General features: G+C 38.6%; 1 protein-coding gene across 11 annotated transcripts in view; it reads right to left on the bottom strand.

Moving 5' to 3' along the window:
- The window catches only part of GRIK1 (glutamate ionotropic receptor kainate type subunit 1), a 386281-nt gene that overhangs the window by 40219 nt on the left and 333047 nt on the right, over nt 1-13015 (bottom strand). For all 11 annotated transcript variants that reach the window (XM_032277062.1, XM_032277059.1, XM_032277060.1 and 8 more), the window contains 4 exons: nt 11818-11931; nt 9866-10069; nt 8376-8599; nt 2123-2241 (listed from right to left, as the gene is read on the bottom strand). In XM_032277062.1, the coding sequence (XP_032132953.1) occupies nt 2123-2241; nt 8376-8599; nt 9866-10069; nt 11818-11931 (661 nt within the window). The remainder of the gene's footprint in view (nt 1-2122; nt 2242-8375; nt 8600-9865; nt 10070-11817; nt 11932-13015) is intronic.

The raw sequence follows: 13015 nt of genomic DNA, 5'->3' as shown, positions 1-13015 counted from the left end.
CTTTTGGATAAAGTTACCTTATAAATTTAATAAAAATATTAGTAGAAATGTATTGAGATTACATTGTAAACTCTCAGTATAGGGCATCAATTAGATTTCTCTATGTTTCTTGTTTTCTATTTTTACCTAATTTTGTGAATTTCCTAGTTCTCCATGTTAATTTAAAATGCTTACAAATGGCTTCTTTCAAATAGAAATAATTTGTGTAAGTTTAGTACTCTAGAGGATGAAATTATAAAAGCATTACAAGTTGAGTAAAACATTACTAGAAAATATTTGGGATGAGAGACAATACTTGCTGAAGTCTCTTTAGTGCCTTTTACGGCAGACATGACAGCCAATCCTGATCCAGACTTTGCTCACGCTCTGTAGAAAAGAGAAAGTCTGATCATCACATTAAAAAAGTAAAGTACAGCAGGTCAGATGTCTGGTCTATAGGATCCTTTTATTGTACTGATAGGGTGTTTGAAAAAAAAATGCAACAAAATGGTTTCCAATTGAGTACAATGACAAGCTTCTGCTAACAAGAGAGAGCGCAACAGAGGATAACTACCTGGTTCAACGCCACATGCTAGAGACAGATGCACTAACAGTCACAAGTACCTCAAGCTTGTACCTGGAAAGATTTGTTGCACTTGACAAATGTTTGTAAACTTCTTAAAAGACAAGCAGAGTCTGGTTGGGGCTGACTGTCATGTACCCAAGGTAGTGGTAACTAACAGACACTGCATCCCACAGTGTGCTGTGGATGATGGTAAACTCCAAACAGGTAAAAGATGAAAGATAAATTCTGGGGGTGTGTGCACTCACATGACAGAAAGCAGTCACAGTCATATGCCTGCACAGGCCTGCTGCATGCTCTGTGTAGCCTAAAAGTATATATACATATTTATTCTAATGTCTGGAGAAGACAAGGTGTAGAGAAGGAGCAGGGATCTCCTTCATTCTGACAGTAATTGCTCACAAGATAAATATCCTAAAAATTAAATGCATAGGTAAAATCGTATATGGGGTTTTCTGCAGGATTTATACTTCTGTGCTATGCTCTAAATTTATGCAAGAGATTTCTAGTAAATCAGATGGTATCTATACCTATTTAGCAGTGCCCATGCAAACCATATTTAATTGTATAACTAGAATTTTCCCACTGTCTTCAACTATTTACTATTTCATTATTAGAATTTGGTATTTCCATAGTCTCTCTCTCTAATTTGAAGACCCAAAAGATAAATACTTCAAGTATTATAACACTTCCCTAAAGAGAAACCTAAGGGTTCACCCCAAATAGAAAACACATTTAATGTACATCCCAGTGGAATTTTCCTTTGCCACTGTATTTTGCAGCTTATTGTCAGATGAGCAGATATTCCAAACACAATAGCATCTGTGACTTATGATTTTCTTACATTAATGCTTTTAATCCTGAAAGTATTGTCTATACCATATGCCTGGCATTGAAGCTGGAAAAAAAAATCACAAAAAGAGAGTTCTTCCAAAGGTTAAAACAACTCCCCATTCCCCTACTATGGAAGCAGAATCCCCCATTTCATAGGAAATGTATAAAATATATTACATTTCTATGGTCAAATTTTATTTCCCCACTCCTACAGTTTATTGTTGCTATGGTTACCAATTGAAGGAGATTGTGAAAAGTTGCTGGGAGACTAAAATGAATCTCAGTAGGGTTTGCCAGAGTAGTAATTAGGTGGAAGTCCTAGGTAAGGTCAGCAATTGGAAGAATCTCAGTGAATTTAATCTTCAAAGGATTTAAATTCTGCTCCTTTAAACCTCTGACTCATGGATCTATGGCTGAAGAAGAGCAACATCTCCATCTATGCAAATTTGTAAGCAATTTCTAGGGTACCTTATCCTTTGCTGCCCACAGGAAGATTTGTATTTATTGTCTGATAGAAGTGTTATTTTAGATACATAGCAAAGGAGTTCCATATAGGTCATTGGTTTTGCTTTATCTTCAGAACTGGCTAGAAAGTGAGTTGCTATTTTCTTAAGTTCCTGAGATGGTGTTTCATCCTACCCTCTAGCTTCATGGTGGAGTTTACCAGCATGAAAGCCTGTCAGCACACTGTGGGATGCGTGTAACAAAGATAGGCAACCGGTGTACCTTGCTGCATGAGAGCTCCAACTCCAAACCAGAAACTATTTAGTAAAGTAAAATTGTTTTCCACCACGTCTGAGTCAGGGTTGCATGGGTGGGGGTTATACCACTCGTAGGGTGTAAACCTGTGGTAGTTAACAGAAACAGGCTGTAAATATCAGATAAGCACACAAGGCACCAGCAAAACCTGCTGAGCAATGCAGAAAACCCAACAATTCATGGCGAAAACTCCAAACCAAAGGGGTAAAGGCCATAGTCAGAAACTTACAGCTTTGGTGGGCAAAGTGCAAAGAGCCTTGAGACGTTAATATTTACCAGACTTCTTATTTCTAGGCAAATGGTCAGCTGGAATTGTACTCCACAGATCTATGTCTACTGAATTCTTCTGAGTTTTCTTTCATTTCCATATTACTGAACAACTAGATGAACTGTAAAAAAAGGTTCACTCATCCCAAGTATTTACCCCACCAAATAGCGATGAATGTGACACACACTTGTTGTATAGCAACTACACTGTCAAGATACTATGTTGCTAGATCCTGTGGGAGACACAAAAAAAGGGGTGACTTGCCTTCAAGGGGTTTGTATGGACAGATGGTTAGAAAGAGTCTAAGTGACGGTCTAGCGATTTTGTAATCCATCAAAAGGGTTGCAAGGCTAAAAAAAATCAGTGAACAAAATGTAGAGCTGAATTTGGAGTGTATTAGATGTTTTTGAATAGCACATGGGAAAAAATCATAATCCTAAACCAAGAGACAAGGCTTACATTTGGAATTATTCTAGTCCAGGTCTAGTGGTATATATTAGTATTAATGGCATAGCATGCCTCACTGGAGAATTTTAAGTTCATAATTTCCTTTTGATTTGTTTTAAATTTGTTTTCAGAACTATGGCCTGTCGTCACTTAATCACCAACCTGGTTTGGTAAGTGGTATGTTTTCTATAGCATTATTACAGCTCTACCTGCAAGGTTGTGCGCTATAGGCAGTAAACGTTTCTGGAAAAACAGCTAGTAGTATGGGAAGTCAACTTGGAACAATTCGCTCAACCTCTCTGGCCTCAGTTTCCTTATTCATAAAGAGGAGGGAATCCAGATATCTCTAGGGGTGTACTTAAAACAAAAATCTGCAGAACCAAATACATTTTTGGTTCTTTCTCTATTTTTTTAAAGCATCGATCTGACCTATGTAGCCCAAAGGAGGTCTCTGCTCTGTGGTTACTTTCCAGGGCTATCCTGCCAAGCGGTACCTATTTTTCCAAAAAGACATTAGCAGAAGCTCAACAAAGTGATCTGGAAATAATTTAAAATGCAGTAATTTTTAGCACTGAAAGATTAGTCATTTGCCATTGGGTCTTTTCAATGCAAGCAGGAGTGTTCGGGTAATGTTAAACCCCATAAAGCCCATGAGAACACATGCAATGCTCTCCAGCCACAGAGTTTCAGCAGTAAACAATGGCAGGTTGCTGACACACTGGGGAGAACTGGGCTTAAGGTGAATACATTATGTATATGAAAACAAGGCACGTTGTGAATCCAGCACAAGGAACTGGGCAGACAATTCCTCTTCATGAAAAACCATTTTCTAAACCTCCAGACACCTTCTGGAACGTGTTCAGTGCCTCCTCATTGAGTCTTAGGGGGACTGGGGTAACAGCTTGGTGGTTGATCCCAGCATAATGAAATCCGACTCATTACTGCAGCTTCTCCACAGCTGCAGGGTACACCATGCAGGTTCCTATGAAGCTGGCGAATATAGCTTTAATTGACAATGCCATGCCAATACATTTTAATTAATGTTTCAACAATATAATTAAGTTTTGAATTTGCACACTCTTATAGCCATAGTAGTTTGCTGAGCTGAAGAAATGAATACTAATATTAATGAACCTATTAATTGAAACAGCATGCAGAGTAAAGATCCCATTACTTAAACACTATCATTGTCACTTGTATAATAATTTAAAAATATTAATTGAAATAAATTTAGAGGCTAATGTATTCAAGAGAACGGGTTTTATTTTTTTCAAATAGACCGTAAGACTTGGCAACCACCAGCCCGTCAATATTCTGGCATTTCTCTCTCAGATATGCTCCCATCAATGAGCTCATCACTCTCCTCTTTGGAATGCTGCTTTTAACTTGGTCTTGTTTCATACTTTGCACTTATAAGAGAGCAATTAATCTAATTTTTGTGTGGCAAAAAGTAAAACTGTCTAAACAGCAATGTGATTCTGCCAGCTCTGCAGAGATATTTTAGGTCCCTTCTCTCTGGGATTCTGAGTGACTTGTGGAGTATGTGGTCTGGTGAATATTAAACAGTGACATGATGCCGTGCTGTAAGACACTGGCTTTCTATAATGCAATAGACCTACCTGTTGCCTGGATGTAGACATTTCAGCTTGGAATTCCTAATGCCTGCTTAAAGATGCCAGTGTGACAGCAGTGTCAGCATTAGGAAGTCTGGTGAAAAGATTAATATGTGACCTACACCAAAGATAATTCAAAACTGCTATCCCTGAATGACTCTAAAGAAATCAATACTGATCTTTACTAAAATGATAGAGAAGGGAACAAATGTGCTTAAAACCTGTGACAAAACTTGCATATAGAAGAGTAGCCTTATGTTGAAATGTGAAAGTTCACTTTGGGTTTATGTTTATTTATGCCAGACTTCCACTTGAATGGAAGATGTAAAACAAGCTCACACTGAAGTTTTCTAATTAAGGGTCTAATTTCTGTGGCTGAGAATGCACAGTAGGCTGCATTGAGAAGAGAAAAATCCACTCATCTTTTAAGGGAGAATGCTCTATTGAGCTTGTAATCTAATGGTTGGGTTTGTATCGTAACCATAGAATTTACTTTCAATGGTTTTCTGGATTTTTTTTCTGCCAAATGCTAATTTTAAAAATGTCCATTTTAAAGAAGACAAACATAAATTATAAAACTTAAGCAGACATTCTATCAGATAATTGATCTATTTAAATTGTTTATGATGGACATAATTTCTTGGTGTTAAATATTTTTCAAAAAGTGGAAACAATCAACCACAAAACCAAAACCCCAACATATACACTTGTGAAAAGTCAAAGTAAATAAATATTGTTTTCCTTAGTTTGTCCCCCCGATGTCTACATCTTTATACATTTAATTCAGTTCAGCAAATAATTTTTAGGTATCTGTCTAGTGAGGGCATTCACTTAAATACAGTGATGGGACTTTATTTTCCTCTTTAAAGAACAAAAAAGAATACAATTCACAGCATAAACTCAAAAGTCTCTCTAGAGCTATAGATGATTATGAGATTTCCTGTTTTTTATTTCCACTTTCTTAACTTGGAATGCAAAACACTAAGGTGGTACCTGAGAGTGCAGAGTTACTTGAGTTCATGGTCTCAAACTATGATGGTGGGAAGTAAAAGTGAATTGGTACATCTTCTTAAGCAGAATTTTGTTTTTGGAAATCACCTCTAAATATATATTTAGTGGCTTTATAAAGTAGAAGCAGGGATGGATTCAAAGGTGAAGAGAAGGTAAATGAAGTTGAAAGTAGAGTCTTCATGACAGTATGCTTGTGCCTTGTAGGGGGTTATTTTCTATATTGCATCACCATACTGTTTCCAAGTTTGCATTTGGTGCATAACACCTCCATGTCTGAACCAAGACCAGGACAAGAAAGCAGTGTAAGGGGAGAAAAGAAGAATAAGCTAAATAAGGAAGGATTGGCTTATAAATGGTACTCTCAGAGAGTAGGAAGACCGAATGAATTGCATCAATGGTGGTTGTGGGGATGCTGTTATCTTAATAGAAATAAAATGTGTGAAGTCCGGAAATATGGAGGTCTGGGTCACTGCAATCTTATGGAAGAACAGATAAAATAAGGAGGGGAAAACTACTGAATGGTATGCCATTCTGACATACTGTGATGACAAAAATAAGGAGATTTAAGTGCACAGTTCGAGTCAAGTGTAAAAGCATACTTTCAGCCTGTGTTTTTGTGAGAACTTTCGGATGCTGCTGGCATTTCTTCTCCCACTGGCTTTGGTTAAGTCATGTAATAAATGTGTATTTTATTTACATAAAAGCAATGTATTTTCTCATCAACATTGCCTTGCCTGTTCTACTCATCAACATCACTGTCTAGACAGAGCCTGAGACTGCGAAGTATGAAAGCTCACTTTTCTGTTGCCCCGGGCTGCATGAATTGCTGCACCAGTCCGAATGTCACCCAAGAGGCATGGGCCTCAGGGCAGAGGTGTGCAGCAACAAGTAAATACAAGATTCCTTATTAGAAGGTGCTTCACCTTAGGGTGGCCATTTATTAAATGGCCATTCCAAGGCAATATTAACTTCACTGAGGAGTGAGTAATGAAAAATATACCTCGAAAGGTAAACAATTATTTATTAAATTATAAACAATTTATTTTTAAAAATTTTAATACCCAAAGCAATATTTTGAGCATGGATTTCTCAACCCTGGTGCTATTGACATTTTGGAGTGAATAATTTTTGGGGGCGTGCCTGTCCTGTACACTGTTGGATGTTTGGCAGCATCCCTGGGCTCCATCCACTTGGTACTACTTTCTACTCCCAGTTGTGACAACTAAAAAAATGTTTGCAAACATTCCAAAAGTTCCCTGGGGGACAAAATCATTCCTAGTTGAGAACCACTGATTTAGAGTATTAAAATATAAAAGGATGATATTACCGTACATACTGTCAACATTTAATTTTCTGAAGTAAGGCATCCTGAAAGGGAGATTTGGTCGCTAAAAACAAAATCTGAGCTTTGATAATGGCACACTCTAAAAGGCATAGAGAACTTGAAAGCATTCATTTCGTTTTGAATGTATAAATACCCACATGTGAGAGCACACATTGATTCAGTTTCAGTATGTCTGCCTTATGGATCTTTAAAACCTTTCCAGCCTGGGTTATCTTCCCAAGCTTTCTTTATAATTACACCAGGGAAAGAGTTACCTGGCATTAATCAAAACCAGACAGTGGACAATGACAAAGAGCTAGCATGAAGAAATATTTCTCTTAGAAATTCCTGGAGGGAAAACAAAAATCGATTAGGGAAAAAGTTCACTGAGTTTTGATGAAAGGTGAAAATGAGTGAAAATAAGTAGGGACATACAAAAGCAATTTTTTTTAAAAAACATGGTTTATCTAGGGATAGCAAATGTTTAAGCCAGCAGAAAGATAAAATAGCTGTTTCAAATTTAGCTTCAAAGGTATTCAGAAAATATGATCTACTGAAAGGTATAAAATCATTTAAGGAACTGTGTAGAACAAAAGAGTTAAATACAATGTTAAATCTCAAAAAATAAAAACCTCGGCCGGGCGCGGTGGCTCAAGCCTGTAATCCCAGCACTGTGGGAGGCCGAGGCGGGTGGATCACGAGGTCAAGAGATCGAGACCATCCTGGTCAACATGGTGAAACCCCGTCTTTACTAAAAATACAAAAAATAAGCTGGGCATGGTGGTGCGTGCCTGTAATCCCAGCGACTCAGGAGGCTGAGGCAGGAGAATTGCCCGAACCCGGGAGGCCGAGGTTGCGGTGAGCCGAGATCGCGCCATTGCACTCCAGCCTGGGTAACAAGAGGGAAACTCCGTCTCAAAAAAAAATAAATAAATAAATAAAAAATAAAAACCTCAACTGAATCATCTTAATGATAGCACAAAGGTTTCATGTCCCCAGGCTCTGTGTGTAAGCAATCTTTCCTTTCAGCATTATTCCTAGAATTCTCTTTAACTTTCTAATGTTTTAAAAATAAATTTAATGGAAGTTTTGAAGTATTTTTTTTATTCCTAAGGATTTGACAATCTTTTTCCTTCAGTGTTTTTTATTTGCTATGATAATTATTTGCTAACTTTTTAATGTTTTGCTTATCAAAATATTCTAGGGGTCAGATATCTTGACACCATTTTACTATTCCTATGGAAACATTTTAGACATGAGGCATTGCTTCTGTTATAAATTAAAGAAAATGGCTAAATAACCATTTTATGTTGCTTGAAATAGGGATAAAGTTAAACTCATATTAAAAATTATCTTCCTCCCTTTTAAAAGTAACTTTATAAGTAATTAGAAAACATTCATTTGCAGAACGACTTTTATATGGAAACCTGAAAGAACAGAACACTAGGCAAAACTAAAAGTACACTTCGAAGTTCTTAATTTTTGTCTGCCCCTGGGACATACAGGAATCTGAGACTGACCTACACCTCTTGGGAATTCAGTGGTTCTTAAACTTACCTTGCAATCACAAAGAGTACACAACTGACTCCCAAGCAGGCTAAGAGCACATACATCCAAATATCTGGAGACAGGGGGTTGAGAAAGGAGAAGACACCTGGATTGGTACCATTGGGCTTCCGATAGAGAATGCTGATGCCTAGGGTCATGAAGGGTTTGGAGAAGTCAATGACTTTCTCCCGCACATAGGTGATGGTAAGAGGAGCCACTGCCAGGTCAGCCCTCTGCAAAAGCAAGTTCAAAATTATCAGTTTAGTCTAGCTTCTTTGCAAATATCCAGACTTTGTAAATGTCTTGAATCTCCTGTGATAATTAGTTCTAATACCAAAACAGTTGATTTACACAGTTATGTTTATGAAATAGTATCAGGAAAGAGAAAACAGAAAGTATAAAGTACACACATACATACAAAAACATATATATATATAAATTCTGGAACTAAGTGAAGACAAAAATGCAGAAGGATGTCTTAAAAGGGAATATGAGAAGAAGAAGGGATGAGCAACTTGGTTGTACTATTAGTTGACATGAGATTTTGCTCTGAGCTGAAAACTTTAAAATTATTAATTTAAGATTCACTCAAGTTTATGTTCAGTATTCAAGAAGGACCCATGGCTGGGCATGGTGGTTCACATCTGTAATTCCCAGTCTTTGGGAGGCCGAAAGGGGAAGATGACCTGAGGTCAGGAGTTCAACTCCAGCCTGGTCAACATGGTGAAACCCCGTCTCTACCAAAAATACAAAAATTCTCTGGGCATGGTGGCAGGCACCTGTAATCCCAGTTACTCAGGAGGCTGAGGCAGAAGAATTGCTTGAACCTGGGAGGCGGAGGTTGCAGTGAGCAGAGATGGTGCCACTGCACTCCAGCTTAGGCAGCAAGAGTAAGACTCCATCTCAAGAAAAAGAAGAAAAGAAAAGAAAAGAAAAGGAAAGAAAGAAAGAAAGAAAGGACCCATATGATATGGTTTGGCTCTGTGTCCCCACCCAAATCTCAACTTGAACTGTAATAATCCCCATGTGTCAAGGGTGGACCAGGTGAAGGTCATTGGATCATGAGGGCAGTTTCTCCTATGCTGTTCTGGTGATTACAAGTGAGTTTCATGAGAACTGATGGTTTTATAAGTGTCTAGCATCTTCCTGGCTTGCACTCATTCTCTCACCTGCCACCCTGTGTTGAGGCGTGTTCTGCCATGATTGTAAGTTTCCTGAGGCTTCCCCAGTCATGAGGAACTATGTCAATTAAATCCCTTTACTTTTAAATTACCTAGTCTCAGGCAGTTCTTTATAGCAAACTAATGAACCATATATTTTTATCATTGATTTTTATCTTTACTTGCCCTTCTAAGTAAGCAAACTCCATTTTCTAGGTTGTTTTCCTTTGCTTCTTAAAAAAATTTTTACAATTCAAAAAAAATGAAACATTTCTTCTGTAATAATTTTTCCTTTCTCTTATGCATATTTTCAGATACATTAGAAATATTGTAACTTACGTGATCTATGAGTTCTTTAACCATCCCGTTCCACTCTCCTTTGTCATTCTGGGCCCCATATTTGCCATCGGGAACTAGTTTAACATCATAAATGAAACCCAGGATGTTTGACAATTCTTTCAGCAGGTCCAGGCAATATCCTTCAAATCGATCATTTCCATATAGAGGCTTATCAGATTTCCTATACATAACATAGGGTTCTTCCTAGAGGAAACAAACCAAATATGAAAACCCTGTTATAATGAAAAGAAGAGTTTACTCCAGCAGCAGCCTGAAGATGTGAAATATTTGAAAAGGATTTTGAAGAGCTGAGAGTACTGAAGGCATTCACTCATCTGCCTGCCTATGCCTTCTATAAATACAGAACACTTCCTCTATTACTGTTTCTTCCCCTTCTGCCTCTTTAGATGGGAGCTTTTCCTTCCCTGTGGAGGGTGGGGCTGTGAGGAAATGGTGTGATGGAGACATAGTCACATTTAAATGTTGGGTCTGAGAAGAAGGAAGGCACAGAGGGCAATGGGAGCCCAGATGCCTGGCCACCTGTTGTACCAATATCCAAGCTTTTTTTGTATGACTCCTCGCTCTTCTGGGTTTTATCTCAGAGCCTCATGATGGAGAAATGTGTATCACTAAATATCCCCTTTCATTCTATGTGCTTCCTATCTATGACTATTCTCATTTCTTCATCTAAATTTCATCTCAATTTAACTATTCACTTACTATCTACATATTTTGGTTGGTTTCCTTCAGGGTAGCCCATCCCAAAGGCCGTTTTTATGTCTTTTATCATCTGTCCCATTTTCTTTTTTAAAACCTTAAATCTCACATCTGGTTATTCTCTCCTTATCCAGGTATGTGATCAATCCCCTCTCCTATAAATAATGTACATTTGCTTACTACCATGCATCTATAACCTTGTTAATGCTCATTTGACTAAATGCTCATTTTGTTTTATAAAATTATAATAGTTGCTATACTGCTGACATATTCTTTAGGTTTATCCTCAAATAAACTGATAGTGGGGTCATTCAAACACAACAGAGAACCCTCTATTTTCATAAGACAGTCATAGAGAAAGTAGTAACTAGAAGAGTAACAGTTTTTACTTTGGATGAAGAATTCTCACAAGTTAATAACATCAACAATAAACTGTTTTGATATTACGGACTGGTGTAAGACAGGATGTCTGCAAGTAAGGATTTCAGGGAGGGCTACTGCTGCTCAGCTAACTCCCTGGTGAAAGGAAAACACGGAAAATAAACTGGTAGCTGTACAGTGGCTGGATGGGGGCGTGACTGGGGCTCTAACAGGGAGCAGGATTTTTCAAGAGCAGTTAGTAAAGGAGCTGTGTACAGAAGTGTGAGCAGAGCAAAAGGAGCCAAGGGAGGTGGAGTCCGATTTGGCAGCAAGTCATAGACACACAGGCAACAGCCTCACGGGGAAACCTGTACCACCCAGGGCTGAGGCAGAAGGGAGGAAAGGGTATTCCTGACGATCAGTGCAGCTGGACCCTAGAAACAGCGCCATTGACAAGCAGAAGCTATGATTGTAGAAAGTCGGAGGTTCTGCAAAAACTCCTAGTAGTGGATGGGAGGGAACGGGAGAAGAGCTTCTATTACCTCTCTTTTTCCACTTCTCTAGTCTCTTACTAGGGTCTCCACATGGTTGAAACCAACCAGCAGTCAGAAAGTAAAGGAGACAAGCTGGGAGGCGATAGAGGTGGGGCTGAGCAGGACTGGCAATGTCTGGAGGTGGGAGATCTTCAGAACGATGTTAGAAGCTTGTAATTCAATCTTATTGTAAGTACATACAAACACAGGCTTTTAGTGTCTCCATTAAAAATAGGCATTTGCAGACAGAAGCTTTGGCATGAAAAAGACAGTTGAGGAATGCTTCAAAGTCTAAGGCAGGAGTCTGGGTAAGACATCCTCAATTCCGTGAAGTCAACTTACCAGAATGGTGGTGACAATGAGTGTTCGGTTGGCCAGTGAATCGGTGATATTGCTGGACTTGTCTTTGTTGCTATCCGTCATGTTAAGCCCACTGTTGGAATTCCAAATCCCAATCTACACAGAACACAGTACATCAGAGGCTGCTGGCTGTCAGTGTGACATTTACACCAAAGAGAGGCCCTTTCTCTACCAGGCATGGGCAAAATCTCACAGTTTGGGATACCAGGGCATCACAGTGGAAGCTACTAAATGTGTGAAAATGAAATAATGGAGAAATGAATATGTAGACAAAAGAGGATATATCTGTGCTACTGGGGGTAGGGTAGGTGGAGGTCTTTTTGTTTTAAATTTAGTAAGCTCATTGTTCTCTTTTAAATTAAAAATGTTTAAGAATTCTTAAATGAATATCAGATTTTTCTTCCTATATATATTTGTTGAGGATCTACTTAAGTGCCGGGAACTGTTCCAGGCACCTGAGGACATAACAATGAATAGAATACACAAGAGTTTCTTCCCTTGTGGATCTTACATTCTGCTAACATAAACCTTAGGCTGCTAAAGTGATATCACTAATTAATTTAAAATTTATGAATAATGGGGTGAAGGAGCAGGATAAATGGTGGAGAGACCAGGCATCTGAAAGGGAAAGATAGTGGGGTGCTGTGGCACATGCCTGTAATCCCAGTGCTTTGGAAGGCCAGGGTGGGAGGATCTCTTGAGACCAGGTGTTCAAAATCAGCTTGGCAACATAGTGGGACTCTATCTCTATAAAAAATTTAAAAAAATTAGCCAGGCATGATGGTGCATGCCTGCAGCCTCAGCTACTCAGGAGGCTGAGATGGGAGGATCGCTTGGGTCCAGGAAGTCAAGACTGCAGTGAGCAGTGATTGCACCATTGCACTCCAGCCTGGATGACAAAGCAAGACATTGAAAAAACAAAGATTTTTTTTTTTTCTACAAAAAGAGAAAGGCAAGTGGAAGAAAACATGTCATGTGGATGAGAAGTAGACTAAGCTCAGGGCCTGTCTCCTTTGAGGAGCCAAAGCTGAGCAAACAGTGCATCTCGGGAACTCTACCAGGACTCTGTTCATATCTCTGTCACAGCAGCTAGCCTCTTCTGTTATTATTTATCTGTTTACCTGTCCTGTCTGCCCACTTGATCATGAACTCCTTCAGTGAGTATACTCACTTTTACTGC

Source organism: Sapajus apella, unplaced genomic scaffold (assembly GCF_009761245.1).
Source record: "Sapajus apella isolate SASKATOON/1434 unplaced genomic scaffold, GSC_monkey_1.0 scaffold8, whole genome shotgun sequence".
In the NCBI taxonomy this organism is placed as follows: Eukaryota; Metazoa; Chordata; class Mammalia; order Primates; family Cebidae; genus Sapajus; species Sapajus apella.
Note: the sequence above shows the minus strand (reverse complement) of the source record. Positions and strands in the feature narration are given on the sequence as shown.